At 44.4% G+C, this 26,754-nt stretch overlaps 1 protein-coding gene across 2 annotated transcripts in view; it reads left to right on the top strand.

Annotated features, from left to right (window-relative positions):
* coro1cb (coronin, actin binding protein, 1Cb) overlaps positions 1-26,754 on the top strand; it is a 192,753-nt gene that overhangs the window by 150,962 nt on the left and 15,037 nt on the right. For both annotated transcript variants that reach the window (XM_070887960.1, XM_070887961.1), the window contains exons 5-7: positions 5,492-5,673; positions 6,799-6,918; positions 12,805-12,909. In XM_070887960.1, the coding sequence (XP_070744061.1) occupies positions 5,492-5,673; positions 6,799-6,918; positions 12,805-12,909 (407 nt within the window). The remainder of the gene's footprint in view (positions 1-5,491; positions 5,674-6,798; positions 6,919-12,804; positions 12,910-26,754) is intronic.

The following is a 26,754-nucleotide window of genomic DNA, read 5'->3' as shown; positions in this document are numbered from 1 at the left end:
TGGAGGTAAGTTGCTGCAATATATTTTAATGTGTTGGAAGCTGGCTGTATGTTTCACTTTGCAGCCTCAGCTTGCATTGTGTCCCTGGTTACTGTGGCAACGAAATCTTTTTGGTGCAGATCAAGGTTCCACCCCCAAAACTAAAGGGCAGGTTAGACTACGCCAAAATGAAGAAATTTAACTGGGAAGCTTAGAACTTTTTTGGGCGTACTGGGGAGGGGAGGCAAAACACGTGTGGAGCTCTTCAAGTACACCAAAAAAAAGCTTTGGAGAAAATTGAGCCCTCTATCCCTAGAGATTCTAGTAATTTCCCCACAATAAACATTGGACTAATAGCCCTATAATTTCCTGGTTTACGTCGAGTACTTCAAACCTATTTCAAAAATGAGAAATGTCTCTCTAAATGTCATGCAACTTTGGTATTCTCTTAACTTGGAATACACTTCCACAAAGTTTATATGCAAACTTGGTTAACCACAAAGTCATAAGAACATAAGAATTAGGAACAGGAGTAGGCCATCTAGCCCCTCGAGCCTGCTCCGCCATTCAGTAAGATCATGGCTGATCTGGCCGTGGACTCAGCTCCACTTACCCGCCCTCTCCCCGTAACCCTTAATTCCCTTATTGGTTAAAAATCTATCTATCTTTGACTTGAAAACATTCAATGAGCTAGCCTCACCTGCTTCCTTGGGCAGAGAATTCCACAGATTCACATCTTCTGGGAGAAGAAATTCCTTCTCAACTCTGTTTTAAATTGGCTCCTCCGTATTTTGAGGCTGTGCCCCCCAGTTCTAGTCTCCCCTACCAGTGGAAACAATCTCTCTGCCTCTATCTTGTCTATCCCTTTCATGATTTTAAATGTTTCTATAAGATCATCCCTCATCCTTCTGAACTCCAACGAGTAAAGACCCAGTCTACTCAATCTATCATCATAAGGCAACACCCTCATTTCTGGAATCAGCCTAGTGAATCGTCTCTGTACCCCTTCCAAAGCTGGTATATCCTTCCTTAAGTAAGGTGACCAAAACTGCGCACAGTACTCCAGGTGCGGCCTTACCAATACCTTATACAGTTGCAGCAGGACCTCCCTGCTTTTGTACTCCATCCCTTTCGCAATGAAGGCCAACATTCCATTCGCCTTCCTGATCACCTGCTGCACCTGCAAACTAACCTTTTGGGATTCATGCACAAGGACCCCCAGGTCCCTCTGCACCACAGCATGTTGTAATTTCTCCCCATTCAAATAATATTCCCTTTTACTGTTTTATTTTTCCCCAAGGTGGATGACTCACACTTTCCAACATTGTATTCCATCTGCCAAACCTTAGCCCATTTGCTTAACCTATCCAAATCTCCTTGCAGCCTCTCTGAGTCCTCTACACAACCTGCTTTCCCACTAATCTTAGTGTCATCTGCAAATTTTGTTACACTGCACTCTGTCCCCTCTTCCAGGTCATCTATGTATATTGTAAACAGTTGTGGTCCCAGCACTGATCCCTGTGGCACACCACTAACCACTGATTTCCAACCGGAAAAGGATCCATTTATCCCAACTCTCTGCTTTCTGTTCGCCAGCCAATTCTCTATCCATGCTAATACATTTCCACTGACTCCGTGTACCTCTATCTTCTGCAGTAACCTTTTGTGTGGCACCTTATTGAATGCCTTTTGGAAATCTAAATACACCATATCCATCGGTACACCTCTATCCACCATGCTCGTTATATCAAAGAATTCCAGTAAGTTAGTTAAACATGATTTCCCCTTCATGAATCCATGCTGCGTCTGCTTGATTGCACTATTCCTATCTAGGTGTCCCGCTATTTCTTCCTTAATAGTTTCAAGCATTTTCCCCACTACAGATGTTAAACTAACCGGCCTATAGTTACCTGCCTTTTGTCTGCCCCCTTTTTTAAACAGAGGCGTTACATTAGCTGCTTTCCAATCCGCTGGTACCTCCCCAGAGTCCAGAGAATTTTGGTAGATTATAATGAATGCATCTGCTATAACTTCTGCCATCTCTTTTAATACCCTGGGATGCATTTCATCAGGACCAGGGGACTTGTCTACCTTGAGTCCCATTAGCCTGTCCAGCACTACCCCCCTAGTGATAGTGATTGTCTCAAGGTCCTCCCTTCCCACATTCCTGTGGCCTGCAAATTTTGGCATGGTTTTTGTCTTCCACTGTGAAGACGGAAGCAAAATAGTTGTTTAAGGTCTCAGCTATTTCCACATTTCCCATTATTAAATCCTCCTTTTCATCATCTAAGGGACCAACATTTACTTTAGTCACTCTTTTCCGTTTTATATATCTGTAAAAGCTTTTACTATCTGTTTTTATGTTTTGTGCAAGTTTACCTTTGTAATCTATCTTCCCTTTCTTTATTGCTTTTTTAGTCATTCTTTACTGTTGGTTAAAATTTTCCCAATCCTCTAGTTTCCCACTAACCTTTACCACCTTATACGCATTGGTCTTTTGATTTGATACTTTCCTTTATTTCCTTGGTTATCCACGGCTGATTATCCCTTCTCTTGCTGCCCTTCTTTTTCACGAATATATTTTTGTTGTGCACTATGAAAGAGCTCCTTAAAAGTCCTCCACTGTTCCTCAATTGTGCCACCGTTTAGTCTTTGTTTCCAGTCTACTTTAGCCAACTCTGCCCTCATCCCACTGTAGTCCCCTTTGTTTAAGCATAGTACGCTTGTTTCTGACACAACTTCCTCCCCTCAATCTGTATTACAAATTCAACCATACTGTGATCACTCATTCCGAGAGGATCTTTTACTCGGTCCTTTTACTCTGTCCTGCCACAGTCTGACCTGAACCATTTAAGGTGAACAGTTCTGAAATCTGTATCTGTTTTTGATCTACAAGTCATTTCCTCAGGGCAAACCATTTTATAAGTTTAATTGAAAGCCATCTTCCAGATTCCCTGGACCGGTGACAGAGTAGATAGAAGGAAGAGCCCTTGCAGAACAAAAATACTTCGGAACGTTTTGTTTCCTCCCCACCTTGTGTGTGGCTTTGACTGAGTCAAATGCAGTGGATTTAAAAAATAATTGTTTTTTTAAAAAAAAACTTTTTCAACTAAAAGCGGTAATGAAAGGAAAAAGTAATAAATCCGCAGACAGAATACTGTTTTTATTACGTTCTAGTCTACAAAAAAAAATTATATATTTTTAAAGTTTGGCTTACGGTATTTCCCACAGAAAATCGACTTGTACCAGTAACAATGACATTACTGTTAAGAGTGTAATGTGGATGTGGAACCTCCACAAAAGTTTAAAAAAATATATATATATAGTGCAATATATGAATATAGTCGTGACTGATCAAACCCAAGTCTTGGACCTACTTTCTCTTGTATTTGAAACTGTTGCACTCAATTGGCTGAAATGAAGCAGCACCAAATCACACCTGGGCAGGTAAGAAGCCGATTGGCTGAAATGAAGTTCAGCTGTGACTCATCTAAGCTGACTGTCCGGTGTAGTGCTGAGGGAGCAGCACTGCACTGTCGGAGTTGCCATCTTTCAGATGAGACATTAAACCGAGGCCCCGCCTGCGCGCTCAGGTGGACGTAAAAGATCCCATGGCACTATTTCGAACAGGAGCAGGGGAGTTATCCCTGGTATCCTGGCCAATATGTATCCCTCAATCAACACCACAAAAAAAAATGATCTGGTCAGCATCACATGCTGTTCATGAGGGTTTGCTGTGCGCAAGTTGGCTGCAGCAGCTCCCACAGTACAACAGTGACTACATTCAAAGTACTTCATTGGCTGTAAAGTGCTTTGAGGCGTCTGGTGGTGGTGGAAGGTGCTATATAATTGCAAATCTTTTTCAATCACACCTGGGCAGGTAACAGCCTACCAGTGCACAAACAGCATCTTTTTGAGGGGAGGGCAGCTTTTTAATAAAGCAAACCAACTTCCCTGCGCAATGGCAATTCTTCCCTAATGGATCTCAGAACATGCAGAGCAGGCTCGAGGGGCCGAATGGCCTACTCCTGCTCTTATTTCTTATGCCTATTATATCACTTCTCCATAAGAGAAGGTGCCGAGCAGGTAGAATCAGATGTTTGCACTTTGTGACATTCAAGGTAATGAGTAAGGTTATACAATGCTTCACCCTTTGTGTATTTGGAAAGAATAAAGACTTTCAACACTCCTTTACTTGTACAACACAGTACACAATATATAATGCTCCTGTTACTATAAATCACTTGTCCTCCGCCATGGGAAATTTGTTTTCGTGTGGGTGTGCACATCTTTAATACAACACACACAAATAGCATCTGTGTGAACTTCCTGTCTGCAAATCCTTACTTCCTCAGGTTTTTGTCACACTTCCGTCAACTTTTCCATTATAAATTCTGAGTCCACATTTGCAATCTGAACTTCGAATATAAACTGGCCACACAGTAATTGTACCCTCCTGCCACAGTGGTGCTGCAGCCCCTCAGTTTGGAGTTTCCAGCTCCTCTGTCTGTACTGCAAAGAAACTCCTCCTCTCCAATTGTCTCTGCTGTCCAATTTGCTGTAAATTTTCCTAAATAATACAAACTAAAAATAAGGGCAGAATATATGACTTTAGAATGGGAACTGGATGATACCTGTTCATCCTGGTCCAATATCCACCTCTCCCTAATCCTGCTTTTACCTCAAGACTGTACTTGGTCTTGACTCAGTGTGCCTCACCATGGACGACCTGACTACAGGTACACATCGAAAATTCGGAAGCCTTGGGACTGAGGCCGTTCCGGATTCTGGGTATTTCAAGACTTCGGAACATATTTCCGATGTCTTGAAACTATAAACGCCCGGGTTGGCGCGGGGGGGAGCGAGGCATGAGGTAAGGAGCGGGACCCCCTGGGGGGGGTGGTGGGGTTTGTGGGTGGGTGAAGAGTGGAGGAAGGAAGAGGAGAGGCGAATAAGAATGGGGCAGGGGGCCTGGAGAGTCTGAGGGGCGGGGAGTCGAATGGTTTGGCAGCGTCGGCTGCCGGGGAAGACCTGCAAACAAGGTAAGTTTAAAATTTTTATTAATTTTTTCAGCAGTTAATTCGGTTTATTAAAGAAAAATGTCCGCATTCCAGAACATTTTCCGGATTCCGGACGGATCGGGCCAGAGTTCGGATGCTCAACCTGTATATATCAAATCTCTGATCAAATGATTTGGTTGTAAATGGTGCGAAAATGACAATTTCTAATATTGCAAATTTTTGGTTAATCTCATGGGAAATGAGGAAAGTATGATATTAAAATGCAAATTTGAGTTTGAAAAAGTGCTTCCATTCTTCCCTGAGGATTTTGTGTTGAAGGGTTGGTTTGATTGTGAAACTGCAGGGATGGTCTGACTCACATCATGGGTGTCTACTTGCACCGACTCAAGTACTTCATTGGCTATAAAGTGCTTTGTGACATCCTGAGGTCATGAAAGGCGCCATAAATTAAAGTCTTTTTAATCGTGCGACCTGTGCCCTTTACTGTTTAGGGTGCGACAGCTTAATAATCATCTGGAATGTGGGAACAGGTGAGGCCATGATCACGCTCGATGACATGCACCCAGATTTGATCTACAACACATCCTGGAACCAAAACGGCAGCCTGATCTGCACCACATGCAAGGACAAGAAACTGAGGGTGATCGATCCACGGAAAGAGGAGATTATTGCTGTGAGTGCTGTCATATTCCTTTCAGTAAAGGTCCCACCGGGCCCAATGCTTGAGAGAGAGTGCAAGTTGAATGCGATGTAAGCAATAACTAAACTTCTGTAATGAAGTGCATCGAATTAAACTGCAACACTTAGTGTTTGGGAGAAAAACATTTCACGGCTGATTATTGCAGGACATCACCAAGGTTAAGAAAGGCATAAGAAAAGACTAGGTCCAAGAAATAGCAGTGATTAGGTGTTTTAAATGTCTGAAGATTGGAAGAAGAATGGAAAACTGAGGGAGGTAAGGAAAATCTATCGGTTTGAGGTCATGGTTTTGAGAATCCATAGTTTTGAGTGAGTTTGATACTCTGGCATGAACTCTGATTTCAATAGTGAGGATGTAAGGAGGAGAAAGGAGATGTTGGGAGGCAGGAGCATAACATATAGGATGGAGTATTAGGAATGAGAAAATATCCCCAGGGCCAGTGAGTGAGCATTGCGTAGTTTCAATAAAAATTAAGGTTACAATCGTGGAGAGTTTGGAGGCTTGACCTAAGTGAATGGTTGCCAATCTGATGAGCTTTTTCTTGCATCCTGGCTCGGACTGACTTGCTGGGAGAGCCTCCCCAGATGTGAAGTCAGTAAGACTTGGATGGCCGCGGGCTTTGAGTTAGAAATCTTTAGCATGAAAAAAGGAAGCCAAATTTTGAAGACCACTTTGGTAATGGAGATGATGTGGGAGTTCCATTTGAGGAGATGGGCCAAGGATATCAATAGATAAACTGAAGGACCCTTTACAAGTACAAACTGGTAACCATTGATTAGACTTGCAAGAGACTTGAGTAAATGTAAATTCACGTGAAGGTGATTGGGGGTGGTAGGGGGCGTGTGCGCTAGACTGGCACAAAGATGCACATGGGGGAAAGGGGAGGGGTTGTGTTGTAGTTGCAAGTGAAATCTTTCCTATTGATTGCACTATTTTAGAAACCAAAAGTCACACAGATTTTTGATCAACATGCAGTTGAAGAAATGTACCTGGATTTTAAACCTGTATAATGTAGTATTGAACTCTGCTTTTATTTTCCATTGAAGTAAAAGATCTTTTTAAACGTTCTTCCTTTCCTAAATGCTGGAATAAATCCAGGAGAAAGAAAAAGCCCACGAGGGAGCACGACCCATGAGAGCGGTGTTCGTGGCGAATGGTAACATCCTCACCACTGGCTTCAGCCGCATGAGCGAACGGCAGATTGCACTGTGGAATCCGGTGAGTATGGGCATTCCAACTCCAGCTAGGTTGAAGAAAGGGGGGAAAAGACAAGAGTCCATTAACTCTTGATAAGCAATTTTTCTAAGTACTTTTAAATTCTACCTGTTGCCATATCCTCCTAGTTGAGTGAAAGTTGGGTTAAAACTTTCCTTCTGAAGTTAAAATAAAATGACGCAGGGCTGCATTGTTTGGCAATGGAGAAAATTTGCCAAACATCTTAAAGACAGAGCCCCTTTAACAGGATGTGCAATCTAAACGCGTAAATCAGATGATCAGAGCTTTACGTATTTGGAGTTAATATCCGTCAAATTTTTATCGCAGAATACTCCTGTGAAGCACCTTGGGACGTTTCACTACGTTAAAGGCGCTATATAAATACAAGTTGTTGCTGTGACAGATTGAAGTTCATTGTTCCTCAGTAGTTGATGCCCTCCTACAGCTGGGTACTGCTGCCTTGAGACCTCTTGTGGCCTAATTGTGGGACTGCAATATTGAACAGTTTGGCACTGCCAGAGGAAAAAACGGTTGTGCTTGTTGCTGCAAGTGCTCCCCATTATATAGTTGAAAAAATGGTTTGACTTATTTTAAAATGTTTGGTTTATTTTAATTTTAAATTACCCTAACTGAATATTGCTCACGCATCACTCCTGTGCTCAGGCTCCCGGTTAAGCAACGGCTTGATTATATTAAAAAAATTCTCACCCTTGTTTTCAAATCCCTCCATGGCCTCACCCCTCCCTATCTCTGAAATCTCCAGCCCCACGCCCCTGCTTCCCCTTCCCCCCCCCCCCCCCCCCCCGAGATGTCTGTGCTCCTCTAATTCTGCCCTCTTGAGCATTCCTGATTATAATCGCGCAACCATTGGTGGCCATGTCTTCTGTTGCCTGGACCCCAAACCCCGGAATTTCCTGCCTAAACCTTTCCACCTTTAAGACACTCCTTAAAACCTACCTCTTTTGCTCACCTGCCCTAATTTCTCCTTATCTGGCTCGGTGTCACATTTTTTGTCTCCTGTGAAGCACCTTCGGAGGTTTTACTACATTAAAGGCTCTATATAAATACAAGTTGTTGTTGAATCACTGTTGCATCTATACCGCTCTAGTGATGTCACAGATCCCCGAGTGACTCCGTTGATTTTACGAGTGGCTGAATCTTAACTGATCTATTGCTGCCTAACCCTGGGGGAAAAGAAGCTCCACCAGTTGGTAGTTTTGCATAAAAGCTGATGTCACGGAATTTTTAATTTTGATTTGCATGTAATTTTTCTCCATGCATTCAATCCTTGCATCAGTGTACCGATCCCCATTTTTTTCCCCCTAGTACTCTAGTCTGCTGCCTTGCACGCACACAGACAGTAGTGTACAACGTGCACAGTGAATGACATGTTCAAGCTATTTGTTTGACCAAGTAGCTTATTCGTGTTTGTAATCGGGTGAGCTCTGCCTTTCACTCTTTGTCCACACCTCCCCCACCAGTGCGTGTTTCATACATTACTGCCTAGTCAAGTGTGGATCAATGTCTGAGCACTCCAGGTCGTGGTTCTGCACTCCCACCAGTGTTTTAAGGACATGTTTCAATGATATATTTGACCTGAATGCTTTAAAGTTGACAAGCTGGGATTGCTCTTTTTAGAGCAGTGAAAGTTGAGGAAATTTTAATAGAGGTGTTCAAAATTATGGACAGTTTTGATGAGAGTAAATAAGGAGAAACCGTTTCCAGTGGCAAAAGGTCATGTAACTAGAGGGGACACAATTATATTGATTGGCAAAAGAACCAGATGCGACATGAGGAAAACATGGTGGAAGTAGATATAGCAACAGCTTTCAAAAGAGAAGTAAATAAATACTTGAAGGAAACAAATTTACAGGGCTTTGAGGAAAGAGCTGGGGAATAGGATTAAGTGGATAGCTCTACCAAAGAGCCAGCATAGGCATGTGGTCTCCATATTGTTCTATTGTATCATTCTATGTAGACTTCACTCATCTTTGAGCAGTGTTGTGGAACTTTCAATTGAAGCCCAAGTCCTGAGACTGGCTGCTCTTGGACTCTGCTCTGGCTTCAGAGTCCGCACTTCTCTCGTGATCTGATAACTGCCAGCGCAGCTTTGCCATAAATCATTCAGTGACATTGCAAGTTCAGATGTATCCTGTCGATTTGCTTGTAATTACATATTTCACTGGTCTGTCATTTGGAGCCTCCCTGTGGCTGACATGGGAAGAGGAGCTGCTTCTGTTACTAAGATTTGAAAGTGGGCCAGATATCCAGTGCCTTGCATGACAATGATGGGATGGGACCAGGGTTTCCCTCTGGGTTTCTCTCCCCCCCACCCCCCACCAAAGATTGGTGCTTTGTTTGATTTAGTTTGTCTTTATGAAAAGAAAAAGAAAGATTTGCATTTATATAGCACCTTTCACGACCACCGGACGTCCCAAAGCATTTTACAGCCAATGAAGAACTTTTTTGAAACGTAGTCACTGTTGTACTGGAGGAAACGTTATGAGATTTGCAGAAATGGTAAAATCTATCCCTTTTTTAAATAAAAACAAACCTGGGCTTGTGATAGGCAAGTGATGCCACTCCTTGGGAAATGCAGTGCCAAGAATTGTTCATGGCGGAGCCTTGTGATAGGAAATGCTCCGGGTGTTGCTATAAGCTTTGAATCATTTGAAACTAGTTGAAAGGAAAGGTAGTCCTGAATGAAGCGGTTTAGATATTGAGTTAAATTGCAATTATTGAAGTTCCAGTTCTGCCTTTGAAGATAATACATCAAAATATGTAAGTTACAACATGGATACAAAGCCACTTGGCTCAACCACTGGGTGTTGCAGTTCACCCTCCACAGAAGGGAATCTGCCCAATCGCATTTACCTTCCCATATCCCTTTTATCCCCTTTTCTTTCTTTTGTCCACCTACCCAATCTAATCTTGAATATTGGCATGGTTTCTGTCTCAATCCCTCGCCCTGGGATTGAATTCCATAGTTCAGTCCTTCCAATGACTGGAAACAGGTCAGTGTCGGAGGAGCAGTTTGCAGCATCGGGGAGACGAAGCAAGTTCCACCTTTATTTTCTCTCTTTCCCCCTTCCCTCACCCCTGTTCTGCTTAATGAGGAAAGGAATGGCCAGCTCTGAGTGCACTGGTAGGGCAAAGGAAGGTGTATATACCCTAAAATATTGGGAATGAAAGGGAAACACCATTTGTACGTGGACAATTAAAACACGGTCAGAACAACTCTGAAAATCATGAAACCATGGTAATGTTTCCCAGTAGACTTCAGAGGTGGTATTTGGGATGCAGTGACCATTTTGTGTTTTATAACTTTACTTTCAATACCCTTGGGTGATCCAGATGTAAGTTTGCTTCAAGGAAAAGGCACCTACTTCAAAAAATACCTTCTGAAAATATGACTTCCTCACCAATGTATTCACAAAATCAAAGAAATTTACAGCACTGAAGGAAGCCATTTCTGTGCCGGCTGAAAAGAGCTATCCAGCCTAATCCCACTTTCCAGTTCTTGGTCGGTAGCCCTTATAGGCCATGGCACTTCAAGTGCATATCCAAGTACTCTTTAAATGTGATGAGAGTTTCTGCCTATACTATCAGGCATGGAGTTCCAGACCTCCACCACCCTCTGGGTGAAAATGTGTTCTCAACTCCCCTCTAATCCCTCTGCCAATTACATTAAATCTCTGTCCCCTGGTTATTGACCCCTATGTTAAGAGAAATAAACCCTTTCTATCCACTCTGTTGGCCTTGCATAATTTTATACACCACAATTCCCACAGCCACCTCTGTTCCAAAGAAAACAACCCCAGCCTATCCAATCTTTCCTCATGGTTAAAGTTCTCCAATCCTGGCAATAGCCTTGTCAATCTCCTCTCTACCCTTGTGTAATCACATCGTTCCTGTAATGTGGTGACCAGAATGGCTGTACACAGTACTCCAACTGTATTGAAAAGCTCAGTTATGTCTTTTCCAAGGGAAATGTTTGGACCTAATATTTTAATTTTGAGATGTCACTCAGTGGCAGCATTGTCAATTGCGGAGTTAAAAGACTGTGTTCAAGCCCCACTCCTAGGCTGACACTTCAGTGCAGTACTGCGGGAGTGTTGCAGATGAGACGTTAAGTATGTTGTTGAGCATATTCAACAGAGATCGACAGAATTTTGAATATTAAAGGGAGATGGGGATAGTGCAGAAAAGTGGAGTTGAGGTAGAAGATGCCATGATCTGATTGAATGGCGGAGCAGGCTCGAGGGGCTGAATGGCCTACTGCTGCTCCTTATGTTAAACCAAGGCCCTGTGTGCCTGTTTAGTGGACGTGGAAGATCCCAAAGCGCTATTCAAAGAGCAGGGAGTTCGTCTGCTACATAAATGCAAGTTTTTTTGGGGGTAAGTGTTCTAGAAACATAGAAAATAGGAGCAGTAGTAGGCCATTCAGTCCTTTGAGTCTGCACTGCCATTCAATATGATCATGGTTGATCCTCTATCTCAACACCATATTCCTGCTTTTTCCCCATACCCCTTGATGCCTTTTGTTTCTAGAAATCTATCTATCTCCCTCTTAAATATATTCAGTGACTTGGCCTCCACAGCCTTCTGTGGTAGAGAATTCCACAGGTTCACCACCCTCTGAGTGAAAACATTTTTCCTCATCTCGGTCCTAAATTTCCTACTCCGTATCCTGAGACTGTGACTCCTTATTCTGGACTTCCCAGCCAGGGGAAACATCCTCCCTGCATCCAGTCTATCCAACCCAGTCAGAATTTTATACGTTTCAATGAGATCCCCTCATCTAAACTCTAGTGAATACAGGCCTAGTCGACCCAATCTCTGCCATCCCAGGAATCACTGGTGAACCTTCACTGCACTCCCTCTATGGCAAGTATATCCTTTCTTGGCTAAGGTGACTAAAACTGCACACAATACTCCAGGTGTGGTCTCACCAAGGCCCTCTAACTGTAGTAAGACTCCTTGCTCCTGTACTCAAATCCTCTTGCAATGAAGGCCAACATACCATTTGCCTTCCAAAATGCTTGCTGCACCTGCATGTTTGCTTTCAATGACTGGTGTACAAGGACCCCAGGTCCCTCTGTACATCGACACTTCCCAAGCCATCACCATTTAAATAATGCTTTGTCCTTATGTTTTTCCTATCAAAGTGGATAATTTTACATTTATCCACGTTATACTTGGGGTGGGGGACAGCAATGGAAATTTTCAAAACAGAGATTCATAGATTTTTGTTAGGTGAGGGATTATGGATCCAAGGTGGCTAAATGGAGTTGAGATACAGATCAGCCATGATCTAACTGAATGGCAGAACAGATTTGAGGGGCTGAATGGCCTACTCCTGTTCCTATTGCTATACTATCTGCACATCTGACATCCAGTACTGGACCAATCCATAACTTCCTAAAGCTACGAATTGGCAAAACTGAAGCCATTCTGCCTGTGTTCAGTTGCATGTACAACTATTTTTGTAAAGGAGCACTAGCTCCTTCGAGCCAGAATTGAACCAGCGACCTAAGGATGACTTTGCTTTGAATTCCACTACAGTCCTCCGCTCTACCAACTAATTTTGTACGCTAATATCAACGATAACCCACTGCCATTGGACTGGCCAAATTGCGCGCGTGTAACGAATTCGCGTGTCATCCTTGTGCAGGATCTACCAAGCAAACTCTACTCTGTAACGCTCATTAGTTTATGTGCAACTAGCCCTAAGAGCAGATCGCCAGCTGCTGTCATGATTATGCTGCACCACACTGGGATATCCAGCAGCTCGGGAACTGTGGTTAACGGAAGGGAGGGACCAACAATTGGCAAATCTATTTCTCGCGTGTTTACGGAACTTTTACTGATTCCGGATTCTCTTTCTAGCAAAACATCCAGGAGCCCATAGCTCTGCAGGAACTGGACACCAGCAATGGCGTGCTTTTACCGTTCTACGATGCAGACACAAACGTCGTTTACTTGTGTGGAAAGGTAAGAACTTGCACCCTGGATACTCTGCACATCCTTCTTAATTTCTTAACAGAACATCACAACATGATATTTAAAGGCCACTCCAGCAATTAACTTATTCTGGAGTTTCCTCCTTCGAATCACACCGCTGTCTTTTTAACCTGCTTCCGAATAGCGGATGCATTGACAGTCATTTTCCAACATTCCATTGACTCTGGATCAGTTCCTATCGAGTGGAGGGTAGCCAATGTAACCCCACTTTTTAAAAAAAGGAGGAAGAGAGAAAACAGGGAATTATAGACCGGTCAGCCTGACCTCAGTAGTGGGTAAAATGATTGAATCAATTAAGGATGTCATAGCAGCGCATTTGGAAAGAGGTGACATGATAGGTCCAAGTCAGCATGGATTTGTGAAAGGGAAATCATGCTTGACAAATCTTCTGGAATTTTTTGAGGATGTTTCCAGTAGAGTGGACAAGGGAGAACCAGTTGATGTGGTATATTTGGACTTTCAGAAGGCTTTCGACAAGAGATTAATATGCAAAGTTAAAGCAGATGGGATTGGGGGTAGTGTGCTGACATGGATTGAGAACTGGTTGTCAGACAGGAAGCAAAGAGTAGGAGTAAATGGGGACTTTTCAGAATGGCAGGCAGTGACTAGTGGGGTACCGCAAGGTTCTGTGCTGGGGCCCCAGCTGTTTACACTGTACATTAATGATTTAGACGAGGGTATTAAATGTAGTATCTCCAAATTTGCGGATGACACTAAGTTGGGTGGCAGTGTGAGCTGCGAGGAGGATGCTATGAGGCTGCAGAGTGACTTGGATAGGTTAGGTGAGTGGGCAAATGCATGGCAGATGAAGTATAATGTGGATAAATGTGAGGTTATCCACTTTGGTGGTAAAAACAGAGAGACAGACTATTATCTGGTGACAGATTAGGAAAAGGGGAGGTGCAACGAGACCTGGGTGTCATGGTACATCAGTCATTGAAGGTTGGCATGCAGGTACAGCAGGCGGTTAAGAAAGCAAATGGCATGTTGGCCTTCATAGCGAGGGGATTTGAGTACAGGGGCAGGGAGGTGTTGCTACAGTTGTACAGGGCCTTGGTGAGGCCACACCTGGAGTATTGTGTACAGTTTTGGTATCCTAACTTGAGGAAGGACATTCTTGCTATTGAGGGAGTGCAGTGAAGGTTCACCAGACTGATTCCCAGGATGGTGGGACTGACCTATCAAGAAAGACTGGATCAACTGGGCTTGTATTCACTGGAGTTCAGAAGAATGAGAGGGGACCTCATAGAAACGTTTAAAATTCTGATGGGTTTAGACAGGTTAGATGCAGGAAGAATGTTCCCAATGTTGGGGAAGTCCAGAAGCAGGGGTCACAGTCTAAGGATAAGGGGTAAGCCATTTAGGACCGAGATGAGGAGAAATTTCTTCACCCAGAGAGTGGTGAACCTGTGGAATTGTCTACCACAGAAAGTTGTTGATGCCAATTCACTAAATATATTCAAAAAGGAGGTAGATGAAGACCTTACTACTAAGGGAATCAAGGGGTATGGTGAGAAAGCAGGAATGGGGTACTGAAGTTGCATGTTCAGCCATGAACTCATTGAATGGCGGTGCAGGCTAGAAGGGCCGAATGGCCTACTCCTGCACCTATTTTCTGTTTCTATGGCCCCAAGTTTCCACATGATTTGCTCCTGATTTTTAGGAGCAACTGGTATAGAACGGAATATCTTAGAAATCGGAATTCTCCACATTTAGTTTGCTCCAGGGGCCCAGCGTCGGCGGCAGTCGGGAGCAGCGTCGAGGAGGTGCGTGGTGAGGCCTATAAAAGGCACAGCAGGGAGTCAGGGGCCCAGCGTCGGCGGCAGTCGGGAGCAGCGTCGAGGAGGTGCGTGGAGAGGCCTATAAAAGGCACAGCCGGGAGTCGGGCCCAGCGTCGGCGGCAGTCGGGAGCAGCGTCGAGGAGGTGCGTGGAGAGGCCTATAAAAGGCACAGCAGGGAGTCAGGGGCCCAGCGTCGAGGAGGTGCGTGGAGAGGCCTATAAAAGGCACAGCAGGGAGTCAGGGGCCCAGCGTCGGGAGGTGCGTGGAGAGGCCTATAAAAGGCATACTTGTGCAGCTACAGGGAGAAGGCAAAAAAGAAGTAGAAAGAAATCAAAAGGTGACGTCACAGCCAAAAGGATGAGTGATTGGCTGGTGATTGGTGAGTAGTTTTTCTTTTTTCTCCTATATCAGTGAGTAACTTTTAACATTGTTGTTGCCAATTTAAGTGTATTTAAGGGTTAAGTCATGGCAGGAGAGCTCGGTCGGGTGTTATACTCCTCCTGTACCATGTGGGAACTCGGGGACGACACCAGTGTCCCCGACGACTATATCTGCAGGAAGTGTATCCACCTCAAGCTCCTGACGGTCCGCGTTGCGGAGTTGGAACTGAGGGTGGATTCACTCTGGAGCATCCACGATGCTGAGAATGACGTGAGTATCACGTGTAGCGAGTTGGTCGTACCGCAGGGAAAGGGTCCACAGCCAGATAGGGAATGGAAGACCAACAGGAAGAGCAGTGCAAGGAAGGTAGTGCAGGAGTCCCATGTGGTCATCCCCCTGCAAAACAGATACACTGCTTTGGGTACTGTTGAGGGGGATGACTCATCAGGGGAGGGCAGCAGCAGCCAAGTTCATGGCACCATGGCTGGCTCTGCTGCACAGGAGGGCAGGAAAAAGAGTGGGAGAGCAATAGTGATTGGGGATTCAATGGTGAGGGGAAAGATGGGCATTTCTGCGGCCGCAACCGAGACTCCAGGATGGTATGTTGCCTCCCTGGTGCAAGGGTCAAGGATGTCTCAGAGCGGGTGCAGGACATTCTAAAAAGGGAGGGAGAACAGCCAGTTGTCGTGGTGCACATTATTACCAACGACATAGGTAAAAAAAAAAAGGGATGAGGTCCTACGGAACGAATTTTAGGAGCTAAATTAAAAAGTAGGACCTCAAAAGTAGTAATCTCGGGATTGCTACCAGTGCCACGTGATAGTCAGAGTAGGAATCGCAGGATAGCGCAGATGAATACGTGGCTTGACAGTGGTGCAGCAGGGAGGGATTCAAATTCCTGGGGCATTGGAACCGGTTCTGGGGGAGGTGGGACCAGTACAAACCGGACGGTCTGCACCTGGGCAGGACCGGAACCAATGTCCTCGGGGGAGTGTTTGCTCGTGCTGTTGGGGAGGATTTAAACTAATATGGCAGGGGGATGGGAACCAATGCAGGGAGACAGAGGGAAACAAAAAGGAGGCAAAAGCAAAAGACAGAAAGGAGATGAGGAAAAGTGGAGGGCGGAGAAACCCAAGGCAAAGAACAAAAAGGGCCACTACAACAAAATTCTAAAAGGACAAAGGGTGTTAAAAAAACAAGCCTGAAGGCTTTGTGTCTTAATGCAAGGAGTATCCGCAATAAGGTGGATGAATTAACTGTGCAAATAGATGTTAACAAATATGATGTGATTGGGATTACGGAGACGTGGCTCCAGGATGATCAGGGCTGGGAACTCAACATCCAGGGTTATTCAACATTCAGGAAAGATAGAATGAAAGGAAAAGGAGGTGGGGTAGCATTGCTGGTTAAGGAGCAAATTAAGGCAATAGTTCGGAAGGACATTAGCTTGGATGATGTGGAATCTATATGGGTAGAGCTGCAGAATACCAAAGGGCAAAAAACGTTAGTGGGAGTTGTGCACAGACCTCCAAACAGTAGTAGTGATGTTGGGGAGGGCATCAAACATGAAATTAGGGGTGCGTGCAATAAAGGTGCAGCAGTTATAATGGCTGACTTCAATATGCACATAAATTGGGTTAACCAAACTGGAAGCAATACGGTGGAGGAGGATTTCCTGGAGTGCATAAGGGATGGTTTTTTAGACCAATATGTCGAGGAACCAACTAGGGGGGAGGCCATCTTAGACTGGGTGTTGTGTAATGAGAGAGGATTAATTAGCAATCTCGTTGTGCGAGGCCCCTTGGGGAAGAGTGACCATAATATGGTGGAATTCTGCATTAGGATGGAGAATGAAACAGTTAATTCAGAGACCACGATCCAGAACTTAAAGAAGGGTAACTTTGAAGGTATGAGGCGTGAATTGGCTAGGATAGATTGGCGAATGATACTGAAGGGGTTGACTGTGGATGGGCAATGGCAGACATTTAGAGACCGCATGGATGAACTACAACAATTGTACATTCCTGTCTGGCGTAAAAATAAAAAAGGGAAGGTGGCTCAACCGTGGCTATCAAGGGAAATCAGGGATAGCATTAAAGCCAAGGAAGTGGCATACAAATTGGCCAGAAATAGCAGCGAACCCGGGGACTGGGAGAAATTTAGAACTCAGCAGAGGAGGACAAAGGGTTTGATTAGGGCAGGGAAAATGGAGTACGAGAAGAAGCTTGCAGGGAACATTAAGACGGATTGCAAAAGTTTCTATAGATATGTAAAAAGAAAAAGGTTAGTAAAGACAAACGTAGGTCCCCTGCAGTCAGAATCAGGGGAAGTCATGACGGGGAACAAAGAAATGGCGGACCAATTGAAGAAGTACTTTGGTTCGGTATTCACTGAGGAGGACACAAACAACCTTCCGGATATAAAAGGGGTCGGAGGGTCTAGTAAGGAGGAGGAACTGAGGGAAATCCTTATTAGTCGGGAAATTATGTTGGGGAAATTGATGGGATTGAAGGCCGATAAATCCCCAGGGCCTGATGGACTGCATCCCAGAGTACTTAGGGAGGTGGCCTTGGAAATAGTGGATGCATTGACAGTCATTTTCCAACATTCCATTGACTCTGGATCAGTTCCTATCGAGTGGAGGGTAGCCAATGTAACTCCACTTTTTAAAAAAGGAGGAAGAGAGAAAACAGGGAATTATAGACCGGTCAGCCTGACATCGGTAGTGGGTAAAATGATGGAATCAATTATTAAGGATGTCATAGCAGTGCATTTGGAAAGAGGTAATATGATAGGTCCAAGTCAGCATGGATTTGTGAAAGGGAAATCATGCTTGACAAATCTTCTGGAATTTTTTGAGGATGTTTCCAGTAGAGTGGACAAGGGAGAACCAGTTGATGTGGTATATTTGGACTTTCAGAAGGCTTTCGACAAAGTCCCACACAAGAGATTAATGTGCAAAGTTAAAGCACATGGGATTGGGGGTAGTGTGCTGACATGGTTTGAGAACTGGTTGTCAGACAAGAAGCAAAGAGTAGGAGTAAATGGGGACTTTTCAGAATGGCAGGCAGTGACTAGTGGGGTACCGCAAGGTTCTGTGCTGGGGCCCCAGCTGTTTACACTGTACATTAATGATTTAGACGAGGGGATTAAATGTAGTATCTCCAAATTTGCAGATGACACTAAGTTGGGTGGCAGTGTGAGCTGCGAGGAGGGTGCTATGAGGCTGCAGAGCGACTTGGATAGGTTAGGTGAGTGGGCAAATGCATGGCAAATGAAGTATAATGTGGATAAATGTGAGTTTATCCACTTTGGTGGTAAAAACAGAGAGACAGACTATTATCTGAATGGTGACAGATTAGGAAAAGGGGAGGTGCAAAGAGACCTGGGTGTCATGGTACATCAGTCATTGAAGGTTGGCATGCAGGTACAGCAGGCGGTTAAGAAAGCAAATGGCATGTTGGCCTTCATAGCGAGGGGATTTGAGTACAGGGGCAGGGAGGTGTTGCTACAATTGTACAGGGCCTTGGTGAGGCCACACCTGGAGTATTGTGTACAGTTTTGGTCTCCTAACCTGAGGAAGGACATTCTTGCTATTGAGGGAGTGCAGCGAAGGTTCACCAGACTGATTCCCGGGATGGCGGGACTGACCTATCAAGAAAGACTGGATCAACTGGGCTTGTATTCACTGGAGTTCAGAAGAATGAGAGGGGACCTCATAGAAACGTTTAAAATTCTGACGGGGTTAGACAGGTTAGATGCAGGAAGAATGTTCCCAATGTTGGGGAAGTCCAGTACCAGGGGACACAGTCTAAGGATAAGGGGGAAGCCATTTAGGACCGAGATGAGGAGGAATTTCTTCACCCAGAGTGGTGAACCTGTGGAATTCTCTACCACAGAAAGTTGTTGAGGCCAATTCACTAAATATATTCAAAAAGGAGGTAGATGAAGACCTTACTACTAAGGGAATCAAGGGGTATGGTGAGAAAGCAGGAATGGGGTACTGAAGTTGCATGTTCAGCCATGAACTCATTGAATGGCGGTGCAGGCTAGAAGGGCCGAATGGCCTACTCCTGCACCTATTTTCTATGTTTCTATGTTTCTATGTTTCTAATTCACTAAATATATTCAAAAAGGAGGTAGATGAAGACCTTACTACTAAGGGAATCAAGGGGTATGGTGAGAAAGCAGGAATGGGGTACTGAAGTTGCATGTTCAGCCATGAACTCATTGAATGGCGGTGCAGGCTAGAAGGGCCGAATGGCCTACTCCTGCACCTATTTTCTATGTTTCTATGTTTCCAGTTCCAGTCAGGTAAAACAGTTTCACTTTGGAACAGAATTTTTTTTTCAAAGGGGGCGTGTCCGGCCACTTTCGCCTGATTTCAAAGTTTCGTAACTGAAAACTTGCTCCAAACTAACTTAGAATGGAGTAAGTGAAGATTTTTGTACGCTCGAAAAAACCTTGTCTACACTTTAGAAAATCAGGCGTAGGTTACAAATTAGGCGTAGGAAGCGAGGTGGGGGCGGAGGTGGGAGAAGGGGAAGGGAAGTCATTAAATTCTACAATCAATCCTTAGTTATACTTATACAAATATTATACAAATAAATCCAACCTGAATAAAAATTTATGAGCAAAGAAAAGATTAAATAAACCATGTTCCTACATGTGAAAGTGCTTCAGGCAGGCCTTTCATGTTGGAGACAGGCAGCGGTGTGGCGTCAGTGTCTCGACGGCATCGGCAGCAAGCTTCGAGCTGAGCTGCAGTGCTTGAGGCAGGCCTTCATTCTCTTCGTGGCTGGCCGCGAAGAAGCAGCACCGGACGGACCCGAGGCCATTCGGCCATGAGATGTCAGCGGCGTCAGTGGCTGGCCGGCAGCCGAAGAATCAACGCAGGACACACGCAGCTCTTTAAGGTTCTTGAGGCCATTCGGCCACGATTTAGGGGCGGCGTCAGTGACTGGCCGGCAGCCAAAGAATCAGCAGCGGATGGACGTGAGGCCATTCGGCCATAGGATATCAGCGGCGTCAGTGGCTGGCCGGCAGCCGAAAATACAGCAGCAGCCTTCGAGCTGTGAGGGGGACTGAGGCCATTTGGACAGGGAGAGGCAGCCACATCGACAGTTTTATATTTAAATTTGCAGAATGGGTGCTGAATTCCGTGTATTATTGCAAAGTTGAATTGGTACTCTTATTTCTCCAAACACACAGTCCTTAATTTGCATGCACCAACGCAGCACCGGTTCTGCAAGTTTGGCAGTGAAAAGCTGAACGCACTGATTTCAGCAGGTGATTTATTCAGCAGTGCTGGTAAAAGCACACCCTCACACACAGAAATATCAAAAAAAATTAAATTACAAGCCTTTGCAGGGGTCCAAGAAACAAATCTTCACTTTTTCTGCAGTATTTTTTAAAATGGCCGAGTGCCAATGTTTGTGTGAGAGTGCGCGCACGCTCCAACGCGCACGCGCAGGGTTGCCGGCACCACGAAGGCTAATTTAAATTGTACCCGCCCCCTGCTGCATAGAAAATTGGCGCGAGTTTGGGCTCCGCCCCACTGCTGCGAAGAGCGCGCCGCGCCAAGCAGACAGAATATCGGATTTTTTTTCGGCGCGAAAAACAGGCGCCGTTTTCGCCGCGGCACGAAACTTGGGGCCCATGTTTCTATGTTTCATGATGCAATATAGTTTCTGTGCATGTCTGGTTCCCCAGTTAAAGCAAAGACTCCCCTGTTTGAGAAGCTGCAGCATCCAGAACTGGCTTTGTGATCAGCGCTGAATATATGCAACTGCTGAGAGCATCAGGAAACTGCACTGGATATGTTTCAAATCTGAAATTTTTTTTTTTTTTAATGTGATGCTTAATCCCAAAGGGTTGTATAAAAAGCTGCCTCATCTCGCTCAGTAGCAGAGATGCTCTACACAGCTGGAAAAGCATGGGGGGTGGGAAGGGGAGGGGAGAAGAGAAGAGGGTGTTGTTGGGCCGAAGGGCCATTCCAGTCAAGAGGCTTGTTGTAAGGGTGAACTCTTTGTATTTGGTAAATTATATGCGCATGGCTGTGATTTACAGGAAGGAAAATGGAAAGTATTCTGTTTTTTTTACCACAGGAATTATTTGAGATAGAAAAGTAACAGTTCATGGGCTTCTGCCAGTGCTGTTCTGGGATAACCAACGGGAAGTGCAAAAGTGTGACCCATTAGAGCCAATGCATCTAATTCACTGGTCTTGTATCAAAGCTTTTGCCCTTGCTTTGTGCCTCGCGAGTTACTTTGGACATTTTGTAATGGAATTGTAAGTGTTTCTCTTCTCTTTTCTCTCCTCCCTCCCTCTCTTTCTCTCCCCCCCCCCCCCCCCCCCCCTCCTTTCCTTCCCTCCCTCCCTCCCAGGGACAGGGAGGAGACAAGTTTGTACAAATTTTGTGAAATGGATTTTCATCATGAAGTTGAGATATACACCTTTTCCCCCCCACTTACAATCGCCTAGCAGTGAGGCTCATTAAATGTCACATTGTGTGTAACGCATCAGAGTTCCAGCTGGAGTCACTCCTGAGCTGTAAGTTTTGGGGAGCACAGCCACTGGCTGGAGTTTAGTACTGTGGCCCTTGTGTAGAAATAGAGTTGAATGTGGAAGAACACATATTGTGACTTGTTTGCCCACACACTTAACTGGTTTACCAGGGCATGCACGGTATGAATGGTTTACCAGGAACTGAGCTGCTTGGGTTACGATTTCTGTGAACTTCAGTACTTAAAAATAGTCAATGAGCTGATCTTTGAACTGTGTAACCATCTCTAACAAGGGAGTAACAGAACTGGGACTTGATAGTGTAAGTTAGCAATGCATGCTTTTTAAAATGTAAGGCCACATAAAACACACATGGTCCCCTCACTGCCCCTAGCCTAACAACTGAAACAGGTACATCATCAATTGATGAGCTTATATCCAAGCCTGGAAATATCACATCAGCCTTGCTGCCTCTCCCTGCACAATCCAAATGTATAGATGGCAAAATCTTTAAAGCTTGTTTCACCGTCTGCCATTTGTTGATTCATCTGTGAAGCTGCCTTGGGAGGTGGTGTGAGGGCTAACGGCTTTACTTATTGATCGAACTCTCATCATTCTGCTAGGCTCTGGAACTCTTAGCTAGTTTACCAAAGATCTCCAGCATCTACTGTTTTTTAAAAAAAAAACTATTCCTCTAAATGGATTAGTCCTTTGTATTTGAGAAATGTTAAAATGTTTTCATGCGGTGATTAGCACTCTTAATATTATTTGCTGAGTGTAAATGCAGCAGTTTATTTTCTGCTGTTAATCCATTCTAATAACATTCAGGATCTCTTGCACGGTTGCATTTTGCTTCGTATAGTCGTGGCTCATTCTGCAGAGTCTGATCTTCAAACTTCCTGAGCTGGAACAGGTCCACGGTCTCATTGGTGGCTGCAGCAATCTCCAGACCAACAACAACAAAACTTATTTGTAAAAGCTCTGCTGAGCTCAGCAAGTTTGTCCCAACGAATAGGTGAGCTGTGCAGCTCGGGATGATCCTCGATTCAATAAAGCCGGTTCTGATTTAGTCAATTTGCTTCTGGGCGTGGCGATGGTCGCCCTAGCCTCAGCGCTTCTGTATTGGGGAAGGGAAAATTAGACTCAGCTCCTGATTGAGATTCCATAATTCCATGTGCGCACATCGGGCGCGGAAGGTATCTGGCTTGCCTGCAATAAGCAAACCTGTCCCGTCATTGGTCGCGATTTACCTGTGAATAACAGCCACACACAGGCAGGGTACCCACAAAGTGATGCTTGTGGAACTGAACCACAATGCCTTCAGAAGGGAAGAGGATAAAAATTGGAGATTTTTTTTTTGGCAATCTCTGCTAAAATGATGGAAACCTGGCAAACACTTTTCCAGGGCATTTATTGTGGGGATATCCATTTTGTTTCCTTGGTTGCGCCTCAGTTAGTGCCCAGGTGGGGCGGTTAATGGTGATTCTAGGTGTAATGGCGGACTTCCAGCTTTTACCACCCGACCGGCAAATTCAGCTCATGGTTTACAGCGATGCAAAAACTTACCGCTCCACCCTCTGGTTTCACTGAGATCATGACATCAATCATCGTGTAGCGCTCCAGATGCAAAATTAGGCCCTAAAGCCTCATTAAACGCCCTTCCCAGGAAACATCTAGAAAAAAAAAACAGGTGTTCCCAGGGTATTGCCAATGTATTTAAATGGCGGGATGAGCATCCTACGTCACAGGTCACATTGACTGCAATGGACGGGTACATCACGCTGCGTGAATCTCCGACTTGCAAACGGCACTTTTATCTGCCATTATAGTGTTCTTGCAAGGTCAGTGAGAATTTAATGGGGGGAGTACTAGTTCGTCAACTGTCGTGCTGCATGCTACTGCCAGGCAGCATCAAAGTAGAAGAAGGGCTGCTGGCCATGTCGGGCCACGGATGAGGAGAGGCCGAAGATGCCTGGGGAAGAGGGTTCCCCCCATCCCCACGGGTTTACAGGCACCAACTTAAGAGCCAGGAATACACGGCAGGTCCATCAGTCAGTATCTAAAAAGAGAGAAGACTTGTTAATATTTTGGATGGACACGCCGTCACTATCATGTGACTTATGACGAAAAGACTCCACTCAAACTGTTAGCCTTTCATTTCTCAGACTTGTTTTAATATATGCTGCTGTGCAAGCTGCTTCCACTCGGTGGTGCTGTCTGGCCATTCACTTCTTTTATGTGGGTGTGTAGAAATCTAAGCATACAACATGGGCTGTTCAGTCGCATCATACCTGTGCTGATGCTAGCTCTTCGACTGTAATTGTCTACCCGAATCCCATTTCACTGTGCTGTATCCTTTCATATTCACTGAATATTACGGCACAGAAGGAGGCCATTTGATCCATCGTGCCAGTACCGGCACTTTGAAACGGCTATCCAATTAGTCCCATTCCCCTGCTCTTTCCCCATAGGCCTGTTAATTTCTCATCTTCCAGTTACATATCCGGTTTGCTTTTGAAAGTTACTACTGAATCGGCTTCCACCAGTAATACTTATCCAGGCCCTGTTTAAATAGTATGGTCTCTGCCTTGATGGCCATATTCTAATAAACAACAAACTGAAAGTATTCTTCGAACCACCCCCCCTCCGCATTAATTCAGTGTCTCGAATTTGTTAAAACTGTCTGACTGTTTGCTCCCTTAAAACCTTTCAGAATTTTGAACTCTGATTCTCCTCTTAACCTCTGGGGGGAAAAAAGCCACCTTTATCACAATAGAACCTCTATTCCTGGCATCATTCAAGTGAAACTCTTTTCTGTATCTTTTCCATGGCTCTAATATTCCTCTTTGGCCTTTTCCTGTTGCAGGCCCACAAAGTTCTGTGTATGTGTGCCCCTAGATTTCTCCGTTCCTCCACATTGGGTTTTATTGTGTAGGTTCTAGCTCCTTTTGTCGTTAAACACATGATTTCATATTTCCCTCTCCTGCCATCTATCTGCCTATCCTGCTAATCTGTCTGTCTTCCTGCATTGTTCCTCATAGTTTGTCATTCCTCCAAATTTACTATTGGGCAAATTTGGGATATCATTCCTCTTGTGCCTGTATCCAAATCGTATCTGTAATGTTGTATCATCAATAAAGCAACTGTTGGCAGAATATAAGCTCAAAACACCAGTAAAATTGAGAGTCCCATGTAATAGAACCTGTAAATCATTGGCTCTGACATTTACAAACTCCATGTAGAGTGTATTAATGTCCCTTATTTCTAGTGAGAGACTTCAAGTGGCAATAAATTGTAAAGTGAATCCTTTAGCCTTAAAAGAAAAGTTGAATTCTAGATGTAGGTAGGGTTTCTCGTTGGATTAGGTTTTAAGATCCTTTGTGATAGCTGCACTAAATGTCACTGAACCACAATGATGGCTACGATTACAGTATTAAAAATAATTGACGGTAATTTTAGGTGCTCCGCTCCATTTCGGCAAAGGATAGAATACGGCACAGTAGGAGGTCGTTCTGCCCATCGGGCCTGTGCCGGCTCTTTGAAAGAGCGATCCAATTAATCCCATTCCACAGCCCGTTCCCCATGGCGTTGCAGATTTTTCCACTTCAAATATTTATCCAATTCCCTTTTGAAAGTTATTATTGAATCTGCTTCCACCACCCTTTCAGGCACTGCATTCCACATCATAACACGCAGCATAAAAGAAATTCTCCTCCTTTCGTCTCTGGTTCTTTTACCAATTACCTTAAATCTGTGTCCTCTGGTTACCGACCCATCGATCACTGGAAATAGTTTCTCTTTACTCTATCAAAACTGTTCATGATTTTGAACACCTCTACTAAATCTCCCCTCAACCTTCTCTGCTCCAAGGAGAATAACCCCAGCTTCTCTAGGGTCTCCACATAATTGAAGTTCCTCAACCCTGGTACCATTCTAGTAAATCTCCTTTGTAACCTCTCTAAGGCCTTAACATTCTTAAAGTGTGGGGCCTAGAATTGGACACGCTACTCCAGTGATTTTTATAAAAGTTATACACGTTCCTTGTTTTTGACCTCTTGTGCCTCTGTTTATAAAGCCAAGGATCCCATATGCTTTAACAGCCTTCTCTGCTTGTCCTGCTACCATCAAAGATTTCTGGAGGTACACCCCCAGGTCTCTCTGTTCATGCATCTCATTTAAAATTGTACTATTTAGTTTATTTTGCTTCTCATTCTTTCTACCAAAATGCATCACTTCACGCTTCTCCTCGTTAGCTTGAATCTGCCATGTGTCTGTCCATTTCACCAGTCTGTGTATGTCCTCCTGCTGTCTGTTACTATCCTCCTCATTGTTAACTACATTTGAGTTTCTCATCATCTGCAAACTTTGAAATTATGCCCAAGTTCAGGTCATTAATATATATCGAAAAGAGCACTGACCCCTGGGGAACACCACTCTACACTTGCCTCCAGTCTGGAAAACAACCGTTCACTGCAACTCTCTGCTTTCTGTCTCTCAACCAATTTCATATCTGCTGCTACTGTGCCTCTAATCCTATGGGCTTCAGTTTTGCTAACTAATTTATTATGTTGAAAGTTCAGGAACACACCAACCACACTACCCTCATCCACCCTCTGTTACTTTATCAAAGAACTCGATCAAGTTAGTCAACACGATTTGCCTTTAACAAATATTTTTCCAAGTGACAATTTTGTCTCGGATTAATGTCTCAAAGTTTCTCCACCACACGGGCTGATTGAGCTGTAGTTGCTGGACTTATACCCCCTCCCCTTTTTTTGAACGGGTGTAGCATTTGTAAATCCTCCAGTCCTCTGGCACTGCTCCTATATATATTTAAGGAGGATTGGAAGATTATAGCCAGATCTTCTGCTATATCCACCCTTAATTTCCCTCTGCAACCTAGAATTCATTGTATCTGGACCGGATAACTTTTCTACTTTGTCGCGCGCCAACCTTTTAAATACCTCTGCATAAAATCAAAGAAATTTACAGCACGGAAGGAGGCCATTTCAGCCCATTGTGTCCATGCTGGCCAATACAGCTTTCCAGCCTAATCATGCGTACCAGCTCTTGGTCTGTAGCCCTGTAGGTTACGGCGCTTCAAGTGCACATCCAAGTACTTTTTAAATGTGGTGAGGGTTTCTGCCTC

This window comes from Pristiophorus japonicus, chromosome 8, assembly GCF_044704955.1.
Source record: "Pristiophorus japonicus isolate sPriJap1 chromosome 8, sPriJap1.hap1, whole genome shotgun sequence".
Classification (NCBI taxonomy): Eukaryota; Metazoa; Chordata; class Chondrichthyes; family Pristiophoridae; genus Pristiophorus; species Pristiophorus japonicus.
The sequence above is the reverse complement of the archived record's forward strand: the minus strand, read 5'-3'. Positions and strand labels throughout refer to the sequence as shown.